General features: G+C 40.7%; 1 protein-coding gene across 1 annotated transcript; it reads left to right on the plus strand.

Moving 5' to 3' along the window:
- The first annotated feature begins 23778 nt into the window (after positions 1–23778).
- LOC5572227 lies at positions 23779–24625 on the plus strand. Its single transcript, XM_001660247.2, has 4 exons — positions 23779–24001; positions 24072–24177; positions 24239–24365; positions 24429–24625. Exons 1-4 carry the CDS (start codon positions 23953–23955, stop codon positions 24501–24503), a joined length of 357 nt encoding a protein of 118 aa, XP_001660297.2. The 5' UTR covers positions 23779–23952; the 3' UTR covers positions 24504–24625.
- The last annotated feature ends 2186 nt before the right edge of the window (positions 24626–26811 follow it).

Genomic DNA, 26811 nt, shown 5'->3' on the forward strand with positions numbered 1-26811 from the left:
AAATTGGGTCCATAAATGAACCATGATACTTAAAATCATGTTTGGCGTTCGCTTAGTGGACAAAAACGGGTTTTAGTTTTAGCACTGGGGTTGTCCCTATCTGACATTTCGGAAGGGACACGGAAAACAAAAACATCCAAAAAATTGAGTACACATGTGTTTTTGGCCAAAACTTAAGCGTTTGGCACTAAAATTGGGACAGGGCTTTAGGACCCTATTAAAATGAACACGCCTCAAACTGCGACTTATTTGGAGATTTGCCTGCAGTTTTTATGGAAAATCTGCCGAAGAGAATAAGGCTGCCGGCAATAGTCACAGGGACACCGAAGCGTAATAAATAAGTTTCCAAAAAAGTTTTAACTAGTCTATCGATGTGAACCGATAGAGGATTGAGCAGTGTAAACACGTAATTTATCTGCTGATATTCGAGAAAATTGCAAAAAAGCGCGACATCGGCTTGGACTGCCAAGAATACGTTAATTTCCCTATATGTAGGAATTAGACAGAATCAACTATACTTTAGAAAAAAAAAATGTTAAGGCAAAGTTTGAACTTTTTTTAAAGGTTAAGTAATATTTTTAGTGTTCCCGGATACATATTTCGGGATCAACTGTAACATGAACAAATCTCAATAGTCTACTTTCTAAGAGATTTGAAGCAAAAGGTTTAAACCACTCGTTAATGTAGGTATATAATGAATTTTATTAAACTAACATGCTTGAGTTAAATCAAAATCAAATCAAAAAGTTCATTCATGCGAAATTATTTGAAAAAAAATGAAGCGAAAACAAAGAAAGAACATTTTGCTGGAATACAAAATTATGGCCGATTTTTTAACTTGTCGTAGAAGCCTTAGCCAGGTTGAAATTTTTTGAAGAGATATGTTATGAACTAGACCTTTTATTCGCCAATAATTTCAGCTATTTTACGTTTTAGAAGTTCCCTTAATAATTTTGCCTATTTATTTCTTTACTGGGACCTTTTTTATCAATGAATTTCATTGAAGAAATCTAATGGGGGCAATCATCATAACCAGACACCACGATCAAAGGACCCTACAAGAACACAGGAAATCATAATGCAGTTAAAAGGCTATACTATGCTAGAACCAGGCCCGGATTTGGGGGGGTGCCAAGGGGGCAAATGCCCCGGGGAAACAAAATCAAGAATAAAAACATTTTTAAATACCTTTCAATATTTTCTCTTTAGATATTTGAACATATAATTTAAGTCAACTTTCCAATATTTAAGTAAATTGTTTTTCTTACTTTAATATCTGAATCTCTCAGTGTGTTTTGACTTATGATTATCCTTCAATATACAGGTCGGACTCGATTATCCGGAGTATCGATTTTTTTTTTCACTCCGGATAATCGAATTCTCCGGATAATCGAATCACTAAGAAAAAAATGAAATCTTTGACAAAAGAACTTCAATATTATCTTTTATCGTTATTTTTTTATATGATGCGGTGGCGTAGCCAGAATGTTTTTTCTAGGAGCAGGAAAGACCCCTACAACAAATTTTTTTTTCGACCAGCATACACAAAAAACACTTTTTCAAACCCCTTTTTTTTCTTATATACGTTCTAAACTGCAAAACCTTTGATATTATTTATTGCAATACCAAATTATCTCAGATTTTTGCATTAAAATTAAAAACATGAACATCAAAAAACAAATTCCGGATAATCGAGTCTAAAATTCCGGATAATCGAGTCCGACCTGTATTACAAGAAAACATGAATGTTAAGCCAAAATCTTCAAAATTATTCTCTAATTAGTTAAAAAAATAAATATATATATTGAAATTAAAAATGCGCTCAACGTTTTTGCATGATCTTAAAATATACAGCTAAACCTGTAAAGCACCTTCCATTTCAAAGAGTTTATTGGGTTCCTATCAGAACATTAATCTTTAAACATACTTGCAATTCTATCAGAAACCTGAAAGGTAGGGAGGCTTGCTGTGACGCTGTAGTAAGTATTTTTAAATATCTATTTTATTTTGTGTACCATAGTTGATGAAGGTTTCTATAAATTCAGTATAGGTTTAGCTTTGCCTCAGTAATGGCCTAGCTTTGAATATATTCCAGAATATACAGATCTGACGAGAAATAAAGTACATAAAGGCCGATGTTCATACAAAATGTTCATGTTCAGGGAAATGTATAACAGCTTGTAATGAACCGATTGATCTGAAATTTGAATTACATGTCATAAATTACTTGAAATTGTAAATGGTTTTTTTCAAAATATCTTGGTATCAATATTTGGACTTGTATTGAATTGATGATTTATTCACAGATCTAACTTGAAGTTATTTCCAACATTCAGTTAAAAATTCAAGTCAATCGGTTCATTAGAAGCACAGGTCTCCAAACGTGACCATTTTGTATGGAAATCAACCTTTGTGAACTTAATTCTTGCCAGTTCTGTAAATATTTTTTTTTCAACACGAGACAACCTGGAAACTTGTAGTGAATAGAATCATAAGGAACTTTGGAGAAAAACGACTTTGTAGATTTTCAGCAATTTTTCACTCCATACAAACTAGATAGATGCCAAATCATATAGATGCCGAGCCAGTCTTCTACGAATTGTAATATTTTTATTGGAAAGCTTAATTTTTTAAATATATATAGCGTTGAATTTTTCAATGTATATAACTCACAACCCACTTTGCACTTTGGGCCCCTCATAACTTTGACCCTCATAACCAATCAACTCGTTCAAAACTCAAATTCAATACGTTTGTTTGTGGAATCCTAAAATATGATGAATTTTATATAGAAGGGCAGCTTCTATGAGATCTGACCCGGGCCCCCCAAAGCCCAAATCCGGCACTGGCTAGAACGTTTGAAATAGTATGGTTTGCACTACTCAGAAAACAAGAATTTAAGGGACCGTTTTTCTAGGACACTGACGCTTTTTAGTATCACAGTATTATGCAACGGCGAGGTCGAGTGAGAGCAGGACAATCAATCTTTCGAATTCAAAACCGCCACACTAATGCTGTGAACGATAAGCTAGGTTTTCCCACTGTTATTGAACAAAATAAAAGAACGTAACTATTGACGAATGTTTATCAATAAATTCAGAAGATTTTTCGTCACTTTAGAATTATGTAAACTATTTATTTTTAATTTTAATATATTTTCATCCAAAACTCTGGAGGGGGCCTGGAAGACTCTGTTTATGAATGGAAAGATATTTTAAGATAGAAGATTAAGAAAATACGTCGACATTCAAAATGTTGAACTAATCAAAGGTATTTTTAGTCAAAAAAGAAAGCTATGTATATCAAAATTATATATAATAAAAATAAAAGTTTATGTCGACACTTAAGGTGATTATGGAACGAAGCCAAACCTCAAACTTTCAAGAGCACAAGCCTTGAAAACCAAACAGCGCTCCGCGTTGAAAATTTATCTTGTTGATCACCACCAGCAAGCAAGCGATTTGATTGATTTTCAACGTAAACTGTTGTCAGATTCACCAGTCTTGTGCATTTGAAAATTCAAAGTTTGGCTTCGTTTTATAATCACCTTAAAATTACGAAACATGCATAGTTTTCTTTTTGAAACATACAAGAACGATAATGGTACAAGTTGATAGTTTAAGTTTAAAATACTATTCAATCTTCTTAGTTTTACCGGAGGAAAACGTGACCCTGTAGTCGCCGACAAATGTCAAATTATTCAAAAGAGATTTTTAGTAATTACGAAAACAGAAAGGTATATGTATATGTCAATGCTGTTGGGTGCCCTGGTAAAATTTAGGCTTGCTATTTGATTTGAGTTTATTCCAATTGTATGCAACACGAATCTCATTAAAATTTAATCTGTAGTACACAACTAAATGTTTGAAAAGAAATGAACCGCAAGGCAAATCTGAATTACGCCTGTAGTCCACCAAAAATATGTACATGGCGCTTTGCGTCGCTTTCACCATTTGTTATGGCAAACGCAATCCACAAAAGCTTACGCTACATGTATCGCTGCATTTTACGAACGCCAGCAAAATGTTTTTATTGAAGGCTATGAAAATTATTTTTTTTATTTTATGTTTTATTTTTTTTCAAATTATTTATTATGTTTTTAAACTAAAAAAACGTAAAACGTTACAACGCCAGTCGTAGAATGAACTCAAGAATCAGATGCAAATTAAGGCGAGACGAGTCGGTGAGGTGTCGACTCGCTTCCATTTGATTAACATTAGTCGCCCCACGTCACCCGAGGTGAGAACGACTCGTCTCGACTCACACGCCACACGTGTATTTGATTAGCTTCAAAAACATGTAAAAGGTTTGGAATCCGTTAAGTATTTATGAAATTATGGTCAAACAAATATATATTTTCTAGTAAAAAGAAAAATTTGATGAAAACTGCTTTTAACTAGGACTAGGGTTGTTTTTAGACAAATTCGGAATTCCACAAACTTTTCACCTTCAAGTCGCTTGCGCCACCTCTAAATCTCAATATTTTCAGCTCAAAATTTGAGCTTGGCCTTCTTCTGTAATTGGAATTCAGAAGAGCATACGAATTATTTACTGAAATTCGCAAATATTCTTTCATAAGCTGAGATTATTTTATAATCTGTTATGTTGATTTCTTTTCAACCTACTGCATATAACAATCGCAACGTTTCTAACTGCAATTTAATTCGCCAAAAGATAATTTTCATTGTTGAAAACTGTAGAGATGAAATAGGCAAAGAGTGATTGAATGCTATCGCACTAATGTATGACATCCATTATATTACTTTTATTGAAGAAACTTTCAAACAATCCACGAAGAATGAATATTTAGGTCGAAATATTTAAATTAAGTATGGACTGTTTTGACTTGGAAGGGAGGCACCGATACTACACACGAAATATGACACAACACTTTTCCAAATTGCAAGATAACTCCCGCTCACCAACGACAATCAAGGCAGGCTTGGGGAAAATCGCTAGTTTTCTTTTGTTGTGTACCTTCGATCTTTCTGGACAAACTTGGAAAAAGGGCCATAGTTTTATGTGCATTCAATTTTAATGATGATTGGAAAACAGTAAAAAGATGCGTGTTTCTTTACTTTATATTCGATCAAATTAAAAGGTACTATCGTGGCATTGCTTTTGGGTGTTGCAGGAATTGATTTTCAACCCATTGTTGTCAGCTTTTTTGGAATGCAAAAAATTGTTTTGATATATTACGCGCTTTTATCAAGTTTGTCCATTCTTCATGATCTGGGCTCACCGTGACAGTTCGTGACAGCAGAATTTCGGCTCACTATGACGTACATAAATTTTGTATCGGTTTCTCCCTCCCAGGTTTTGACCATACATATTTGAAAAGTAAAATCTAGTCTCACTTTTGAATAGAATACAATATTCTATGAAACGCAGGACTTCTTCCATCCACCAAAGGCGTAATTTGAAAAAAAAAAAATCGAACAGTGTAAGTTTATATAATAAGGTATGCCTGAAGGTGCAAGAGAAAAGTTTGCAAATGTTGTTTCATCCTTTTTGAATGTAATTCTAAAAATATATTTACATTTTTCCACTCTCACCCCGTTTTATCCTCCAAAGCTCCCCCTAGAGCCAAATGCTGGTTGCACTACTGTGTCTTTGCTAGAAACCCGAATTATCACCGCTATCTGGTGGTCATAGTTCATCTCCGTGGGTGCACCTCAAAACTAGATTAGTTGACCCGTCCTGTACTTCTTAAAATCGATTAATGTTTGACAAATTCACAGTACTCCGGAGTTGGCCCAATTCTAACCTATCCCAGTTATTTTGACAACCCCTTGTTGTAGTAGTGTTGCTTTACCATGTGAATTTTCAAAACAAATAAACAAAAAATATTATTTTTGTTAAGCATCTATTTATTTTCACACATGGGAAATGCAGTAGATTGTCGAGTATTGAAAAGCAAAATGTGCTCTTTAGTCAAACATATTAAAAGAATACATTATGATTTTATGAAGAACAACGGAACTTTTCTATTTTATGTTGGATTTATCGCATATTCTTGTTATGCACCGGTACTGTTTATGTTTGCAAGAGATGACGGTGTTGCCAGGAGGCAACTGACAAATTTCTCTACTAATTGTAATATGTTTGTTATCAGAACATTTGCCGTATTTTATAAAACTTTATCATTCTTCAAAAATACTTTTATTACAAGATTACTGATTAAATTGAATTTTTAAGATTTTTGAGATCTCATATATTGCAATAATTTTATGAAACGTAACCCTGACATCACTGCACTCAAAGATCGCGATGATGGTGCACACACGGTGGTGGTGACGCACTGTGGAGATGTATCCATACTTGGGTGGTCAAAATCGATAACATGCTTGCTATGATGCTGTGCTAAATAGAGAAGGCTTCTGTAATTTGAGGCAATCGCAAACAAAAAGGCATATGATTCACAAGTTAATATGCATTTCGTAAGCTTTTTATTCTGAAAAAAAAAAACTACAACAAAATATATATGTTTCAAATTTTGAACTATTCCACATTGGATAACTCACTCAAAACATATTTTTACCTTGTTATTCTATTTGTCTCCTATCATTTGTAATTTGAGGCATAAAATTCAACCATAAACTAATAGTGTTGAGTTGGTCTTACAAAGCTATCAAAATTTTGTTGTTATATGTGCGAAGTGTCATTGGCTTTCATAAGCTCCCTCGGTTAATGAAATTCAAATTGTATATCATAGACATTGCTCATGTAAGATTCCGTATAAATGCGTCTTTAGATAAGATTTTTCTTGATTTTAGATTCGTAATACTGAATATTAGCAGTTACAAATTTGAGCCATAATATGGACCAGGAACTGATTGTTTGTCACAGTTACGGATCACTTCCAAAGGCAGTAGATTTCTGCCACTTAAAGCATTATATTTGATATTTCAGGTAATAGTTCTTCTTCTTCTTGGCATAACGTCCTCACTAGTACAAAGTCTGCTTCTCAGCTCAGTGTTCTTAGGGATGGTACACAAATTATGTCACGCTAAATTTAAACTTTTTCGACCCCCTCCCCCCCTTTGTCATGTTTTTTGTATGAGTCCTTCGAAAATTTTGTAAGGCTTGTCACGCTTGGCTTGACCCCCTCTCCCCCTTGGAGCGTGACGTAATTTGTGCATGACCCCTTATGAGCACTTCCACAGTCATTAACTGAGAGCTTTCTTTGCCAAAGTTGTCATTTTCACATTCGTATATCGTGTGACAGGCACGATGATACCCTATGCCCAGGGAAGTCAAGGAAATTTCTAATACGAAAAGATCCTGGACCGACCGGGGATCTAACCCAGACACCTTCAGCATGGCTTTGCTTTGTAGCCGTGGACTCTAACCATACGGCTAAGGAAAGCCCCAAATAGGTTATAGTACTGAGGATAAAATACAAACAACATCAGTTGTTGTTGCTGTTGTTCGAGTCAGATGTACTTTTTCTCGCTAGTCGAAATTGTGGAATTTAACGTTGAAGTTGTTTCGAAAGTACTTCAGAGGCTTTGTAAAATCAAGGTTGTCATTCCGCTACTGCTGATATCATCACTGAAAAGCCTGAGTTGATTTGCATTTCGCGAAAATAATTGAAAATATTCTGTACGACCATGGACTGCAGAAAGTGCCTTCATCGAGTTGAAACGCGATGTCAACCATTCATTTTTTGCAATGGATTCATTTTTTGCAATGGATTGGATTGAACCCACCTTCGAATATCGGCGAGAAGGGTCCACACTCTCGCCTAGGCTCCAGTAGCCGACAGTAAAATTTGTTCACGAATTGGCGCAATTAGGGTAGATGTACCAATAGTGGAGGTACTAAGCACGATTGAACTTAATTTAACAGCCCTACCGCCAATCAATTGTACACTATATCACCTTCTTGCGCTAGCAACACCTTACACTGCAATACCCGCAATTCGTCCGTAGTACAAACACTTCTTGTAGCTTCTTCCGAGTAGACGCGGGAATTTCCTTTCGTACCGGTAAAGCAAACACGATCTTTCTCAACTTAGTACTATAAACTATATTATTCGTAATTTTAAAAACTATGGATCGAATTCACCAAATGTATTGGAACTATGCGACCGATCGCGCCGTTAGGTTATTGTGGACTGAGAAGTAGAGCCGTTTGATATCATCATCAGAGCAAGCCATCCATCCACCGTGCTCTGATGATCGATATCAGTGACGTCATCTACTGAGAGGACTACGATCGGCTTGGTCAGTGCGCGAGCACCCATGCCAACTATTGTCCATCGATAGTTGTTTATCGTCGCCGCATCCTAGTCTCAAATAATCGCTCTCCACATCGCTGTAGAAAGACAAGGACAGAAGCAACGATCGCATGGGCAGGAGAGATGAGATTTGTCTGTCCATCCATCCGTAGCCGTCTAGTCAAGGGTTGCTGTAGCCTATTATCCAGCCATCGACTGCTCCATCGGTGAAACAATACCGTCTGGGTTTTGGGCGAGCTGTCTGGATGGGCAAAACAGCAGAAAAATCCACTGGCGTGTGTAGGGGGCGATGCGCCCAAACATTCTCACCCACCCTGAAATTCCATGAATTTCTGAAAAGAAAGATAAAAAAAAACTCCTCCTCGGCTAGGACGGGAGATGGATTTTGGATTGGGAAAGGAATTTTAATTTTGGGAATTGGAGTAGAATTCCACGATTGGTTCCGGCAAGAGACAGATTTTCTCTACCGGTCGTTTTAAATTCCCAGAAGCTGTCCTCAACGTAACAACGCGTACTACGCCATCAGCTCCGGGGTGCGTTTCCTCGATTCTGCCTTATGTCGGGTCCGGAATCCACCTTCGAATTCTGGCAAAAAAGGTCCACACTCTCGCCTAGGCTCCAGTTGCCGACAATAAATTTCGTGGTAACGAATTGGCGCAATTATCTCCAATCAACCGTACACTATGTCACCTTCTAGCCGCTAGCCACAACCAGGGCAAATTGAACGGTATCTTCCACACTGCAGTACCAGTTTCCTCACTACGAACACCTTTTGTAGCTCCAGAACTACTTCTAATTAAGCCACAGCAGAACTAGATTCTACCTCCGTCACTTCGTCACACACCTGAGTCACTCCGAGCAGACGCGGGAATTTCGTTCTACCGATCAAAAAAGAACACCTCTTTTCTCAACTAAGAACTATATTCTACGTAACTTAAATCTAATCGAATTCACGGGTAAATAATATAAAATGCGACCGATCGCGCCGTGAGACCAAAGTGGAACTGAGAAATGGATGTGTTTGATATCATCATCAGAGCAAGCCATCCATCCACCGTGCTCTGATGATCGATATCAGTGACGTCATCCACTGAGAGAAACAACGATCGGCTTGGTCAGTGCGAGAGCACCCCAGCCATCGTTGGTTGTCTATCATCGCCGCATCCAAGCCTCGGATAAATGTTCTCCGCATCGCAATACGCTGGACAAGGACAGCAGCAACAATCGCATGGGCATGATGGAGATAAGAGTCGTCTGTCCATCTATCCATCCGTAGCCGTCTAGGCATAGCATGGACTGCGACGACCTATTGTCCTTCCGTCGACTACTCCATCGGTTGAACAATACCGTCTGGGTTTTGGGCGAGCTGTCTGGATGAGCAAAACAGCAGAAACTTCCACTGGCGTGTCTAGGGGGCGATGCGCCCAAACATTCTCACCCACCCTGAAATTCCATGAATTTCTGAAAGGAAAGAAAAAAAAAAACTCTTCTTTGGCTAAGACGGGAGATGGATTTTGGATTGGGAAATGGATTTTAGTTTTGGGATTTGGAGTAGAATTTGTGCTCGAGGATTGGTTCCGGCAAGAGGCAGATTTTCTCCACCGGTCGTTTTAGATTTCCGGAAGCGGTCCTCAACGTAACAACGCGTACTACGCCATCAGCTCCGGGGTGCGTTTCCTCGATTCTGACCAACTTCCAACGCATGGGCGGCAGGTTGTCGTCGCAGATTACTACCAGTTTTCCAACTTCAATACTAACTGGCGGTCGCCAGCGTTTGTTTCGTCCTTGAAGTTGGCTCAGGTATTCCTGTCTCCAACGCTTCCAAAAATCCTGGACCTTCCGTTGCACCAGCTCTATTTGGTTTAGTCGGTTCAACTGAATATCGGTTACGTCGGTCTCTGGGAGAGCCTGTATTGACGAACCGATTAGAAAATGGCCCGGCGTGAGAGGCTCTAAATCACTAGGATCGGTTGAGAGTGGAGTGATTGGTCTAGAGTTGAGGCATCCTTCCACCTGGACCAACAGCGTAACCATGTCATCTATGGACATTGGTGTGTCTCCGATGACTCTCTGCAGGTGGTACTTCGTGGAACGAACCGCTGCCTCCCAAAGGCCACCGAAATGGGGACCACTTGGAGGGCTAAAGTGCCAACGCATTCCTTCGTCCAAACAAAAGTTGTTGACCTTCTCCTTGTGACCCTTGTCCTTCAACAAACGCAGCAGCTCTTGCAACCGGTTCCGGGCACCCACAAAGGTGGTGCCGTTGTCCGAAAATATATCGGCACACTTTCCTCGCCTTGCTACGAACCGTCGTAACGCCTGGATGAACCGATCCGTCGATAAGTCGGAGACCAGCTCTATGTGGACAGCCTTTGTCGCAAGACATATAAAAATGGCTCCGTACGCTTTCACCGCGGTACGTCTAGGACCTGGCCTAACGTAAACTGGTCCAAAAAAATCTACGCCTGTCCGGGAAAATGGGCGCGATATCGTGACTCGCTCAGCCGGCAGCTCACCCATGAACTGCTTCACTGGAGACGGTTTGGCTCTGAAGCACTTGTGGCAACGATGAACAACCTGGCGGACGATGCTTCTTCCATCTAATGGCCAGTATTTCAGCCGAATGGTGCTCAATAGCAGCTGAGGTCCAGCATGAAGTAGTCTTCCGTGGTATTGCTCAATGAGAAGCCGAGTCAGCCGATGCCTCTTTGGAAGAACAATTGGGTGTTTGAAGTCCTCAGATTCTGCCGAATGTCTCAATCGGCCACCGAGACGAATTAAACCATCTGCGGAAATGTAAGGATGGAACCAGCGTAGTGACGATTTTAGTGACACTGGTACTCCTTCTGACAAGGCCCGCCATTCATCGGCGAGGGCTACCTTCTGAACTTGCCGAAGGATGGTATATTCCGCATCTTTAAGTTCATCCGATGAGAGAAATCCACCTCTTCTCTCCGCCTTGGGTTTCCTGAGGAGCATCATCAATCGTTGCCAGATTGCAGCAGTCCGAATCATCTCCGAATACGATGAAAACTTCGCAACATACTCTTCTACAAATTCCGGAGCGGTTGTCGCTGTGACTACTGTTACAGTTCGGCGCTTTTCCTTTTCCACCTCCTCGGCGTTCGATGAAACTGTTGAGTGTGGCCATCCTTCTGGACTTCCTAACAGCCAGTCCGGCCCGTGCCACCAGAAAAGATTCCCTGAGATATTCTGCGGTGTAATTGCTCGTGAGATCAGATCAGCGGGATTCTGAACTCCTGGAACATGCCGCCATTGCCAACCCTCCGTCAACCGTTGAATTTTCGCGCATCTATTTCCGACGTACGGACTCCAGGTAGATGGAGTGGCTACTAACCAGTCTAAGACGCACGTGGAATCCGTCCAGAAATGTACATCTGCTGGTAGTCTGATTGCTTGGTTGACCTTTTCGAACAGCTCCGCAGTTAAAAGTGCTCCACATAGCTTCAATCTGGGAATTGTCTGGCAACTCAAGGGTGCAACTCTTGATTTAGACGCGACCAGACGAACCAGAACGTTTCCGCTTGAATCCTCACTCCGTACGTAAACGCATCCACCGTACGCCTTCTCCGAGGCGTCCGAAAAGCAGTGAAGGTCAATTCGTTCAGTCTGTGGAACCATAACGCACCTGTTGATCCTGATCTCGTTGAGAATCGGTAGTTGTCAGTGATAACTTCGCCATGTCTCACCCACCGTGTGAGGTAATGGTTGATCCCAATCCAATCGCCTTCCATCCTCGCTTTCTAGGGTCCACAATTGCTGCATAAACACCTTGAATGATGTGATTGCAGCTCCTATGAGGCCTAGTGGGTCGAAAAGAGTGGCGATGGTCGATTGAACCTTACGCTTGGTCAAGGGTTCTACGTCTTCTAATGCTGGAATCGTGAATTGGAATCGCAGAGTGTCGGTTCTCAGCATCCAAGTCAATCCGAGAGTTTTTACCGCCGGGTCTGGGTCTAGACTGATCTCCGTGATAGGAATGGCTAAATCCTCCGTTCCAACTCCATCCAACGCCTCTGGATAATTGGAAGCCCATTTACGAAGCCTGAATCCTCCGGCATTCATAAGTTCCTGCAGCTGTACCCTCAACTGCACAGCTTCATCCACGTCGTTCGAACCAGTAATCACATCGTCCATGTATGTATCTTCCGAGAGCTGCTTCAGGACCCTAGTCGCCAAAAAGGGTGCCGGTTTAGTTCCGTAGGTGACGGTGTTCAGCTCGTACGTGCTGATTTCCTCCTCCGGTGATGACCTCCACAGAATCGATTGCAGCGGTCTATCTTCTTCACGAACCAGGATTTGGCGGAACATTTTTTCAACGTCCGCGACAAGCATCACCTGTTTCGTTCGGCTCCGCATGATGATTGATCGCAGATCATCTTGAATGATCGGTCCGACCAGTAGCGCATCGTTCAACGTCACCCTTGTGGACGTTTCACTCGAAGCGTTGAATACAACGCGAACCTTGGTGGTAGTACTGGCTTCCTTCACTACTGGATGGTGTGGCAGATAGCAGCGTTTCACCGAACCTGGGACATTCTCGACCTTGCTCATATGCCCAAGCTGAAAGTACTCCGCCATGAAGGCGCAGTATTGCGTACGAAGATCTGCGTTTTTCGCCAATCTACGCTCCGTAGCCTGAAGACGTCGAACTGCGATCTCTCTTGATTCACCAATCCGCTCCAAAACGTCTTCGTCAGTCGGTAGAGCGATAGTGTAACGGCCATCCTCCCCCCTTTGTACGGTATGAACAAAGTGCTCCTCGCAACGCGCTTCTTGTGGCGAATAGTTTTCAGCCGACCCGACCTCCTCGCAGGACCAAAATCGGGCCATCAACTCCTCTAACCCTTCTGAAGCCGACACGTTGCAGCAAATGTTCACCGACTGATTGGGAACCGATACTCCACCGCAAACCACCCAACCGAATGCAGATTCGTTTAGTGCTGGCAGTCACTCTCCTAACGAAATCTGCCATCCATTCTGAAAAATCGTTGCGTTGGGTCTTACTCACCACTTACTTTATTGACCACCAGATCGGGAAAGAGAGTTTACATAGATCTTCAACGACTTATATACTATGTGTACCGGAAACGATCTTCTCTACATAATCGACAAGATAATTTATCACTATCAAGTTGCTCTAGATAAGAACGAGGGGTTTATTCTACACTATTTATCATCTCCCTTCTTTAATTAAATAATTTCATTATTTCTACGATACTTCAATCACAATTCAATATCTAAAAAAATCTGGTTTACGTTTTGTTCTAACACTTCGTCTAAGTTTGAACGGTCTCTCAAAACTAATTAATGACGTACTAAATTTTCTTCTACGTTTTGATCCACTTCTTGTGGTTTTCGGAAATATGTAATTATCTTTGACAATTCTCTTTTTAAGTTGATTTTGGCTAGCTAGTTTAACTGCACCACTAATATCTATGTAATAAGTACTAGGACTATTGATTCCAACAATTTTAGCTTCCATCCAATTCCTATCCGTTTTGAACTGATTTTTATACCAGACAAGGTCATCAATTTTAAATTTTTCCCTAACAGTTTCAGTACTACTGACATTTTTAGACGCTTTCTTGTGAAAATCCTTATTTTTCTTTACAATGCGTTTCTCTACAACTTCATCAGAAAAGCTTACTTTATCATCGAATGTTACTTTCTTTTGTTTAACGATCTTTAATTTCGTGTCAAGTTCAGTTTTTGGTACAAATTTAAAAATCATATCATTGGGACTACAACCTAAGACTTGACTGTAGCTATTTCTATTACTCACGAGAAAAATTCTAATCAACTCGTTTAAGTTTTTGTGCATATAGTTTTGATCATTCAGGAGCTTTCTAAGTGATGTCTTAGCAGTCTGAACCGCTCGTTCAGCTTGTCCGTTTGATTCCGGACTATAACTAGGACTTTTGATCAACTTTATTCCTAACCATTTTGCCCAACTCTTCAACATCCCGCTTCCAAAAGGTGGTCCATTATCTGAGACAATTGTATCACAATACCCAAAAATCGAAAAAATGAATCCAAAACATTAATCACCGACTGAGCATCTGTGTTCTTCATGACCTTAACATCCATCCACTTTGAGTACGAGTCTACTATCACCAACAATGTTTTTCCGGCTATATGACAGAAATCCACATGAAGTCTTTCAAACGGTCTGTTCACTGAAGGCCACTGCGTTAATTCTTTGGTAACAGCTCTACCAGTCACACTACACGCTCTACAACCCTTTACGAATCTTTCGATGTCTGTGTCCATACCTCGCCAGTAAACGTACCTGCGTGCCATTTGCTTCATCCGGACTATGCCCAAATGACAGCCATGCAACAGCTCGAGAATACGCTCTCGGCAAGACAAGGGAACCATCACTCTCTCACAGAACATCAGACATTCACCTTCCGTAGACAGGGAACTCACTCTCTCGTAGTAATATTTCAAATCGTCCGTTACCGCGTGGTCTTCCCAACCGTGACTCACACATTTGTACAACTTCCGAAAGAACTGATCCTTCTGCGTTTCTTTCCCAATCAAGTCCAAATTTATCGGGATTTCTTCTCTCACGTTATTCACTAGGACATCCGAATCTACCCATGTTTCTCCTTCAATCGGCAATCTTGACAAAGCATCGGCCTCAGGAATTTTCTTTCCCTTTCTATATACAATATCAAACTCTTTAATGAATGTTCGAATCCTCTGAGCAGAATCTCAAATAGAGAAACTTTAAAGTAGATGGAGTACCGTGTACCTTTTAATTCCGCTCCTAAATGCTTATCTTTGACAGATACGCGTATTTCGACTACCACTTGCAGTCTTCTTCAGTGTCAGTTACTCGTATCCAGTGGATACGAGTAACTGACACTGAAGAAGACTGCAAGTGGTAGTCGAAATACGCGTATCTGTCAAAGATAAGCATTTAGGAGCGGAATTAAAAGGTACACGGTACTCCATCTACTTTAAAGTTTCTCTACAATATCAAAGTCAAAAATCGAGAGTTCTGTTTGATCCTTCGACCTTGACGCTTGCTCCTGGGCAGTGCGTCAAGAAAGCCCGAACAGTTTTTTTTATTCTTTTTGGGTCGCGCGCTTATTTTTTTTTCCTGAGTGCTTTTTTATAGCCGAGCAAACGAGTGAAGCCGAAAGTGGATTGTGGCTGCTCAGTCAAGGATAACGGATCAATTGGTGAGCTCGTTTCATGCTACTATTTCTAATCTATAAAATTTGTATGACTGCACATTCAATCGTTACAATGGTGGGATGTAAATATGATTTTTCAACAAACTATGGATGGTTCGTCACTGTGAGTGTCGACACAAACTCTGATTCATGATTTATTTATGTTTAACATTTTTTTTTCAGAACACCTCTTATACACCTTTATTTTTGTAATTAAAAAAACTTTGAATGGTTCGACACTACAAGTGTAGACTTGCGAAAGGTTCACTTTATTCAACAAACTTTGGATGGTTCGCCACTGTAAGTGTCGGCATAAGAATAAGAGTGTTCTATGATGTCCCAACCAATCGAGTTTTTTGTTTCTTTTCAAATGAGTAAAATATAATAACACATGCTTTCGTCCTGACAGCTATAGGAATGTTACATTTAGGTATTTGTTCAACAAACTTTGAATGGTTCGTCACCTCAAGTGTCGGCATAATTTTCCTCTACATATAAATTGTTCATATCAAATGAAAATATTATATTTACGTATAAGCATGTATATATCTCACAAATCATTGTTTATCATGGTCTAATCGCTTATCAAAGTGAATCCTATGACCCAACGATCCTCCCCATTAACAAACATCCCTCCCAGTAACCTTTGTGGAGATGCAGAGGCAAACACGGTCTCCAAATAGCAAAGGTTACACACTAACATTCCTTCCCCCAATCCCACCTGACTGCAAGGACGTGGCCGGCGCCGTTATTGACCATGTATAAATAGAGGCACTGAATTATGCACACTGAAGAAGATTATGGTCAATCCCAGCCGAAATTCTAGTTGATTCTTTGTGCATTTTCACTGACTTCGGTCAATCACGGAATAGAAACCATTGATATGTGTAGTCAGTCTAAGCTAAGCTAAGCTAAGCTAACAATATCAAAGTCAAAAATCGAGATCGCATACGCATACTTCTGAAGTCTGGCCGCAGCCAGCGGCGGTATACCTTTCTTTTGATTGAAAATCGTCGCCAACGGCTTATTGTCCGTCACCACCGTAATTTTCTTCCCAAAGATGTACTTCGCAAACTTAGTCAACGCAAACACTATAGCCAAAGCTTCTCGGTGTAAATTAGGATAGTTCTTCTCCGCGTTAGACAAAGTACTCGAAACGTAAAATACCGGTCTTTCTACCTCACCGATCTTGTGACATAGTACCGCCCCTACACCTACGGCACTTGAATCACATATCACCACGATCGGAAGCTTAGGATCGTATAGCTGTAACACTCTGTTATCTAACAACATTTTCTTGGACTCCTGGAAAACTTTATCGCACTGTTCCGACCACCGAAATTTAACGTTTTTCTTTATCAGCTCATAGAGAGGTGCTAATCGTATCGACAGATTAGGCACGAACTTCGAATAATAATTCACCATTCCCAGGTATGATTTGAGCTGAGCGGCGTCCTTCGGTGTAGGCACTTTAGCTATCGCTTTCACTTTTTCCTCACAAGGGCTTAATCCGTTCTCCGAGATTTCATGTCCTAAATAGGCTACTTTCTCCACCAAAAACTCACATTTTTCCAGATTAACCTTCACTTTATACCGTTGCAATCGATCAAACACCTCGAGCACTTTTTGCTTCAGACCCTCAATTGTATCACTTCCTACTAGAATGTCGTCAAGATAGCACTGAATCCCTTCCAAGTCCTTCAAAATTTCGTCCATAACTCTTTGGAAAGTGCTTGCTGCACTCGTTATACCGAACGGTAGACGCAAATATTCGAATGGTCCCTTATGAGTGTTAATCGTCAAGTATTTACGCGATTCTTCAGACACCCTCACTTGCATGTATGCGCCAGACAAATCTATTTTCGCATAATAGCGATAACCACTGAGATTGGCGAAAATATCACTTATGTTGGGGAGCGGATAATGTTCTGTATTAATGACCTTATTGATCGTAACCTTGCAATCAACGCATAGCCTAATGTTACCATCACTTTTCGGGACTATCACTATCGGAGAAGCCCAATCGCTCCTCTTCACCGGCTTGATAATATTCTCTCGCACTAGCCGATCTAACTCGTCACTCACCTTCTCTTTTAAAGCGTATGGTACCTCATTGGCCCTATAGAAAATCGGACGCGCATTGTCCCTCAAGTGTATCTCAGCCATGAAACCCTCGATTGGTTCATCCAGATTCTTCGTAATAATTCCACTGTATCTAGATCTAATCTGCGATAGCAATATTGCGCGTTCTCTATCTAATCCCCGGTTCTCATAACCCCTAATCGAGTTCACAAACCGATCTCTCCAGCCGGGATACAAAACGTCCAGCCAATTTCGTCCTAACAATGAAGAAATCGAAGAATGATTCGATTCCCAGAACCATATCTACCGCCACGGACACATTGAACGATGGATCAGCCAATTCGATACCATCTGGTAGCCTCCAGCTTGAAACGTTGATCGTAGATGTAGGTAGATTGACTGTCACCTTCGGTAGAACGAGAAAGTTCATCCGTCGGGAGTAATCCGAAATACGTGATCGAATGGTGGTTTCGATCTGCTGCCTAACGTTGGTCCTTGCTTGGCCGATTCCATGGACCTTGACATCTATCTTCCCACGGGTTACCCTTAACCGCTAGCTGAGCCTCTCCGTAACGAAATTGCTCTCTGACCCTGAGTCCAACAGAGCGCGTGCTGGATAGCGATGTCCACTGTTGTCCTCGACAATCACGATAGCCGTCGCCAGCAGTACCTTGGAATACTGGGCTGATCCGTGAGCCACCACGGCATCGGTGGCCGCCATGTTGGATACTTGCGATGTAGAATTACCCGTAGTGCTGGAACCTGGGGTAGCCATCTCCGTAGAATCCTGTTCATCCCTCGAATTGTTGGACCTCGTCGGCTTCGGTGCCACTGCCGACTTCGAAGAATTGTCCTTGTCAGGCCTGAAGCACACCAGCGAATGATGACGCTTCTTGCAATACCGGCAAGAGAACTTCGACTGGCAATCCTTAGCGTGGTGACCGGACTTGAAACAGTTTCTACAGAGAGAATGATTTCTGAGAACTGCCTCCCTTTCCGATTGCGGCATCCTTTGGAATACACTGCACTGAAACAGCTGGTGATTGGCACTGCAGGCAACACAACTTGCTCCGGATGTTTGGACGGTGTTGAAGCTCGTCTTGACCGAAGATGTCTTGAACTTCCCGGGTTGGTGGAACTGAGCTGAGTTCTTGGACTCCGATTGCTTCCCTGGCAGCGATTCCAGCATACGGATGCGTCGCTGGAGATATTTGGTGAGTTCAACAACCGTTTCCTGTTGTTTTGTAGAAGAGAACTCCTCCCATCCTCTACGTGTCACAGGATCCAATCGCGCAGAGAGAATGTTGACCAACAGTAGGTCCTTGTAATCACCAGGCTGGACGACGTTATCTAAGGTCTGCACGATCCTCTCGAAACCTTCCACGAGAGTGTGCAGATCCGATGAGGATTCTTTGGTCAAGCTAGGAAGCTTGAAAAGTGCTTGCACCTGGAGCTTCAAGTGTTTACTGTTGTCGTATCTCTTCTGTAGAAGATCCCAAGCGACCTTGTAATTGGCGCTAGTGATTTGGAGAGAGTCGATCAAATTTTTCGGTTCTCCTTGGAGGCATCCTTTGAGGTAGTAGAGCTTTTCTACCTCAGGGAGATCCGCCTTGCAGTGGATGACCGAGGAGAAAAGGTCGCGGAAACTGAGCCACTCCTCAATGTTTCCACTAAAAGTTTGAAGCTTGATCTGTGGCAACCTGACATGATCAAGATTCCCATTACCGGACGTATTTAGGAACCTAGCCGACGTGTTCAACTCCACTGGTTCCTGCTTCAGCTTGATCGCATCCAGTAGAAACGCTTTCGCATGGTAGTAGCGATCGCTGAAGTCCTTCCTCTCCTTTGTGTACGGATTCTTCTCGCAGTCGTGGACGGCATGAGTTTTGATTTCGATGAGATACTCGGAAAACTTCTCCCACAGGTCGTCCAGTCTTTCCAAACGAACTGTCATTTGGCTGATGGTCGCATCCTCCGGCAGATCGTCAACGTAGCTCCAAATATCGTTGAAGGTTTGTTGAACATCGCTCAGCTTCGCCACCAGGACCTTGTACGATGCCAGCGACATGATGACTCGGCGAAATCAATCGGTTGTTGAACGGATGAAAATGATGGTGTAGTATACTGCGTAATTGCCTAGCTTCGCTAGGACATATATCGTGCTCTAACTAACCTATGAGAGTGATACAGGACACCTTACGCAGTCGGCGGTATTCGGCCACACAATGTTGTAACAACAACGTCGATTGTTCGGAATCTCGTGGATTGGTGTGAATAGAGGAGAGAATCGTGGCGGTAGTATCCAAAAATTTAACTTCGGCTGCACATATACTGTTTGACTCACCTAACCAAGTGAACAGCGTCACGGGTGCAGCAATAGGGTAAAATCGTACAACTTTGGTAGCAAAGCGTAGCCAGATGTGGATCAAATCTTGTTCAATTTCATCAAGTCGCGTGAAAGGGAGGGAAATTAACTATAGTATCCAAAAAATTGCTTCGACGGGACATATACCGTGCAACTCACCCGGAGAAAACAACGGTGTACCAATGCCCGTGCCAAATGATGCCGAACGTATCCAAAAAACGTTCGATTATAGTTTATATAGCCTCAATAATCCGTAGTATATAGCAGGGATGTGTGGGTGTAGATGTCGCAAGCCAAGGAGGATAAATTTTATTTAAAATTGTGGAGTATCCAAACGTCCACGCTTCGGCGGACATACACTAAATGTTCACTAACCTGGATAACGCTCCACGTTGCTACCTCCTTGCTTGAGTCCACCCGTCGGTCGTGCAGGCGATGAGTAGTAATCCGATGAATCGATCAGCACCAGCGCCGATTCCAATCCGGGCTGATAATCGTATACCAAGTATCCACAACTCCAGAGCTTCCTATCTGGTTAAGCGGAACGACGATCCTCGTAGAGTGATGATGGCTCCGTAATAGCGATGACAGTGTGAATGAATAAAACCGGTGTTAGCAAAGGGAAATGCCTAGCTCCGACAAGACATACACTAAGTGTCTAATTAATTACCTGGAAAACCCACAGGCGGAGCAAACTTAGTGTTGCCTTCCAAGTCCGATGCTAGCAGTCGCCGTCCCGAATCCTTAGTACAGGAAACCAACAGGGCGGCGTCCAGGCTTGGCTTGGTTTGGGTACGCGCCAAGAGCCTATTCTTCTTTTGTCACGAAACTCCTTTTCATCCACGGAAAGGATGGCGATTCGCTATTACAGCGCGGTAACAAAGCGTCGTAACGTGAAACCGCGATGGCGGAAATCCTACACGCTCAAATCCGTGACCACTCCAGTTCAGCACTATCCGGCTCGAAGGACCATATGTCGGGTCCGGAACCCACCTTCGAATTCTGGCAAAAAAGGTCTACACTCTCGCCTAGGCTCCAGTTGCCGACAATAAATTTCGTGGTAACGAATTGGCGCAATTATCTCCAATCAACCGTACACTATGTCACCTTCTAGCCGCTAGCCACAACCAGGGCAAATTGAACGGTATCTTCCACACTGCAGTACCAGTTTCCTCACTACGAACACCTTTTGTAGCTCCAGAACTACTTCTAATTAAGCCACAGCAGAACTAGATTCTACCTCCGTCACTTCGTCACACACCTGAGTCACTCCGAGCAGACGCGGGAATTTCGTTCTACCGATCAAAAAAGAACACCTCTTTTCTCAACTAAGAACTATATTCTACGTAACTTAAATCTAATCGAATTCACGGGTAAATAATATAAAATGCGACCGATCGCGCCGTGAGACCAAAGTGGAACTGAGAAATGGATGTGTTTGATATCATCATCAGAGCAAGCCATCCATCCACCGTGCTCTGATGATCGATATCAGTGACGTCATCCACTGAGAGAAACAACGATCGGCTTGGTCAGTGCGAGAGCACCCCAGCCATCGTTGGTTGTCTATCATCGCCGCATCCAAGCCTCGGATAAATGTTCTCCGCATCGCAATACGCTGGACAAGGACAGCAGCAACAATCGCATGGGCATGATGGAGATAAGAGTCGTCTGTCCATCTATCCATCCGTAGCCGTCTAGGCATAGCATGGACTGCGACGACCTATTGTCCTTCCGTCGACTACTCCATCGGTTGAACAATACCGTCTGGGTTTTGGGCGAGCTGTCTGGATGAGCAAAACAGCAGAAACTTCCACTGGCGTGTCTAGGGGGCGATGCGCCCAAACAGATTGTGTGCCGGAATATACCACGCTGCTTGTGTTGAGCTGAACAAAGAAGATCTTGCTGCTGTATCGCCACCGAAGAGGAATAGTTTTTGGTTGTGTGATGAGTGTCTGGATGAGTTTGTTCGATGGAGAGAGAGAGAAAAGAAACAATCCGCTGAAACTGCCCAGAAAACGGAATGTGTTCTCCATCGCGACGTCGAAGAGTTGAAAATAAAAGTTGAAGCAATAATGTCTATCATTTCTGCAACTGCGAAGAGTCCATCGGATAATTTGGTGCGACACTCAACCCCGTGCTCATCATCGCCAACGGTTGGAGCGCACAGAGAAACTAACTCGTTCAGTGAAATATCGTCTGCACCAGATGATTCGAAACGGATCCCCGATTCAATTGATCGATGTGACGATAGCTTTGCCCTGGTGCTTACGAATATCGACGGTAGCGTTACTGAAGGAGATGTACAGCTGATGGTGTCTCGGTGTTTGGGAGCCTGTGCTGTTGAGTGCAAAAACGTCAGGAAACTTGTACCGCGATGGGCCGACTGCAACGATCTGGATTATATTTCATTCAAAATTGTGTTGAACCGAAAATGGCAGTCTGTCGCTATGAAGCCTTCTACTTGGCCAACAAACGTAAAGTTTCGTGAATTCCGAAAAAGCCAATTAACATGGAAACCTGATAACTCGTAACATTTTATTCCTCTGTATGATTTTATTTTCAAATGTTATTATTTTCATTGTTTTTGTTTTGTAATCGGTTTATGTATTGAAAGTGTGTTGTTGAATAAGAATTTTAGAATAAGTATATTTAATTAGACCAGTATGAGTCCGTTGAATAAATAAAAGAAATAAGGAGTTGTAATATCAATTTCAATCGAATGGTTCATTCATTTACCACAGTGCAATATCATAAAAAAATCTCGATAATTATAAAATCAGCGTAACAACTTGTTCAGGGATATTCTTTAAAACATTGACAATTATCATGGTAGAATAGTCAAATCGTGGTATAACAAAGATGTGAACTATATGAAAAGCCTCCAGGTATTTTTGATTGATCCTTTCCTGATTCCTTTCCCTACTGTCCATAAACGGACGTATTACCCTTGTGTCCAGTAACAACTCTTCCATTCCTTCCTTTGCAATAAGATGTGACGCATTGTTTACTATCACCAAATCACTGTGCATTGAGTAGAAAATCTCTAAATTTTGCACACTGATCCAAAATATGTCACAATTTGATCTATTATATGAAAATTGATCTTGAATAGTGTTTTCAGAAACTGATAGAATTTTAAAGTATTATAGTATTATACAATTCTCAGTTAATATTGTACACAAAATAATTTACTAACCGAAGCTCAATTTTAAAACGATACGATTCGTGCTCTTGAAGTGAAGTGTTATGTTTCCTTTGTGTTTTTTTTTTGGGTTGATTAGATTGTATTCGACACTAACTGATCCATAACTGTGGGATCATGGTATATTATCACTAAATTGATAACGCTCTATCTAAAAGTGTTGATTATACATTGGAATATCTCTTGAAGCATTTTTATTTCGAATAAAATATCCATAACATCAGATGATGAACAGTTATGCTATGCTGCAAATACCAATACTGTCATAACATTATGTTGATGATTTTGAAAGAAGCCATTTTATAATGACGCACCAAAAGATCTTATGTGACACGCAGGTTTTTATGCACAGCACTGAGTTTTCAGACAAATGCCTAGAACAAATAATTTACTTTTAGTTAAGAGCTTTATGACTCAATATCCTTATCATTGTGAGTTTAAAAAACACATTATATATACACTAAGAAATAACCAATTTAAACCCGCAGCAATTGACTCAGCACGTGTTCGATCGTTTCACCCGTTACATGCCCAACGCATTTCGAAGCTCACATCACCTGTTAGCATCGAAGCGAACATCTCCAAAGCATAACACAACAACAGTCACAGCGAAATGATTCACTCGTTTTATCGTTGAACCAGTTTTCCCATCATCACTAGACAGTTAGTGACTGTCAACGGTGAGCTTGTGTTGACCGGTGTGTTTCTACAAATAAAGGCGAGGGAGGCATGCTAACGCATACGCTGAAAGTAAATGCTAATTAGACGACGCTTCTCCGGTTCAACGTGAGCTGTTCATTTGGAAGACCAAGCTCATAGTGATCGTATCGTGAAATTTTACCGCTGAAAGATGATGATCAAAAGTTTGCTTTTTGTAACCTTTTTGGCCGCAATTTCGGGTGAGATTCTGCTAAATACGTTTCATACCAAATAAATTATTGTTCTTTTCCTTACTTCGGTATGTTTTAGCCGGTAACGTTGATGTGAACCGAGGAAATGTCGCCCTTGAAACAGTACATCGCGCAGTTAGAAGCCCACAGCAGAATAATTTCCAGGGCTTTCCCAACTTTGCACCGTGAGAATCTTTTGAACTTGATGAATTAAATAAATTGGGATCAAATTAATTTACTCAACAGCCCCGGTTTCGATGCATCCCACATAGTGTCGCAGAATACTGATGTCAGTAAGGACGGATATGCCCAAACAACAATCTACAAATCCGAAAACGGAATGGGATCGTCATCAACGTCGTTCTCAAAATCGGTGAGTCGACACAAACTACGTCATATATCAAAAATCGATTTAAACATTATGTTTATATTTTAGGGTGCGACAAGGGTATTCTCCAGTTGCTTCACGGTGGCGCTTTTCCTGTTGGTTTTGAATTTCGTACGAAACTGAAGCAATTTGCACATGCATTCCAAAGATTCAATTATCAAATATATTTTTCCGTATTTGATATTGTGATAAATAAAATGTGTTAATGAACACAACCAAAACATGACGTAGTTGTGTGAACAAAACCTACCGGTTTATTGTTTAATTCAATATGACAACAATTGGTTGAATGAGGTTGAAAGGGGTTAATCTTCCAAGGTCACAATACTGAATGTTAAAATATATGTATGTTTGTTTTAAGCTATGATCATGAGCTAAGAGATAAAATGCTTAAATTATAGTTTATATGGCGTTACATTAGTTACGAAGTATAACTTGTCACTAATGCGCTTATCGTGTCGGCATTTAGGCGCTGGTTAGTTTTACTTGGTCGTGCGCAGTAGGCCTGTTCACTTTATCGAAAAGCTCCCAGGTTTTTGGATACTCATTCTTATTGCGAACGATTTTTTGAAAATGCATTTCAGCAACTTTTTATGACGATTCAAAGGTGCATCATTTATATATTGGTGTTTTAGATATTTCGAGATTGAAAATTTATCGGTTTCTATAGTTTCAGGAGACATGTCGTCCCCTTGATGATACAACTAGATAACTCGAAAATCAATATTTTGAGATGTGTAACGTTGAAAATATGACCGTTTTACAAGGTAATGCTAAATCACAGAGAATATGTTTGGAAAATAAACTTCAACTTATGTATTTTGTATCACACCCTTATGAGCTGTGGATATTTTGCAGATCTAATTGAGAATAATGTTTTAACATATTGAAGTCAAAAATTTCAAATTACGAGATATATAGTTGTCGCCCCCTTGATGCGATATGTTGCATTTTTGCATTCGCGTATTTGTTTTGATTCTAGGCTATAAAATGATGAATTGATTTCCGTCATGTTAAGCTCCAATTATTGATGACCGGTTACTCTTCCTGTTTTGCAATTAAATATGCAAATACAAACCTAAGCTAAACAATTCTTGCACAGTACGGCTTTCACATTGTGGAATAGATTATAATTAATCTTGATCGTTTATAAGAAATAATATGCGGAAACATTTCCGAAATCCTCTGGCATCTTTTAGAAACTAGATATGTGAGCCAGTATACTGACAAAATATTTGAATCCGTTTAGTATTCGCTGAGTGGTGAGGGTTTTAGCATTTTTGCTTTCAGTCAGGCCTATACGGGTTAACTGGAATCTACTTTATAGTATAACTGATCCTGACCTTGCATTGAACTTTTTCAACAACTGTTTATCAGAACTTTTCAATTCTTTTGTTCCGTTAAGAACTGCTCAGCCCAAGAAAAATCCAATTGATGAAATTTGTAGTGCAATGATAGACAGAGATACATCTTATGCTCATTGGAAACGTACGAAGAATATCAATGACTTCAATAATTATAAGCGATTGCGTAACCGAGTGACTCATTCGATTAATACTGCTAAATCAAATTATGTATCAAATCACCTAGCATCTTCTAACTCGAATAAAGACTTGTGGCATAAACTAAATCAGACTAATGAAGTGGTTCTGACCATTTGGCGGAAGTGACGAATAGTGCTGATGAAATAAATGAGTATTTTGGTTTGAATTTTACTGCATGTAATCAGAATCTGTCTATAATTCGTTCTCAGTATAACAATTTTAGTTTTTCAACTGTTTTGGAGAGTGATATTGCATTTTCAATCAAGTCCTTTAAGTCGAATTCAGTTGGGATAGATCTGATTCCACTACGTTTTATAAAACTGTTGCTGCCCTTAACAGTTTCTGAGGTTCGTTATATTTTCAATTTAATTTTAACGTCCTCAAAGTAACCACAAGCCTGGAAAGTTGCAAAATAATTCCTATAAAGAAAAAGCCTAGAATAAATGGATTGGAAAATTTAAGACCAATAAGTATTCTTTGCGGTTTATCGAAAGTGTTTGAAAAAAATATGAAAAATCAAATTTTCCAATTTGTTGAATCATTTAATTTACTCAGTGAATGCCAATCTGGTTTTAGACCAGCGCATAGCACTACATCTGCGATTCTAAAATTAAATGACGATATTCTTAAGAAAATTGATAGGAGAGGTGTAGCGTTTCTATTGATGATTGATTTTTCAAAAGCCTTTGATCGCGTCTCGCATGTTAAACTTGTCAATAAGCTAACAACTCAGTTTTATTTCTCACGAAATGCATCAAATTTAGTGCGATCTTATTTATCTGGTCGAACTCAAATTGTAAATATTAATAATACAGCTAAATTCCGCAGATATTTTCTGGCGAGACTGTATTGCGTGGTTTAATAGGAGGAATTAGAATTTTTGTTAG

Source organism: Aedes aegypti, chromosome 2 (assembly GCF_002204515.2).
Source record: "Aedes aegypti strain LVP_AGWG chromosome 2, AaegL5.0 Primary Assembly, whole genome shotgun sequence".
Lineage (NCBI taxonomy): Eukaryota > Metazoa > Arthropoda > Insecta > Diptera > Culicidae > Aedes > Aedes aegypti.

Excerpts from the sequence above, each read along its gene's own strand:
- LOC5572227 (XM_001660247.2), top strand. The coding sequence starts at position 23,953 with ATGATGATCAAAAGTTTGCTTTTTGTAACCTTTTTGGCCGCAATTTCG. Across the intron at positions 24,178-24,238 it reads GGCTTTCCCAACTTTGCACC|CCCCGGTTTCGATGCATCCC; the intron begins GTGAGAATCTTT and ends TTTACTCAACAG. Across the intron at positions 24,366-24,428 it reads CAACGTCGTTCTCAAAATCG|GGTGCGACAAGGGTATTCTC; the intron begins GTGAGTCGACAC and ends TTTATATTTTAG.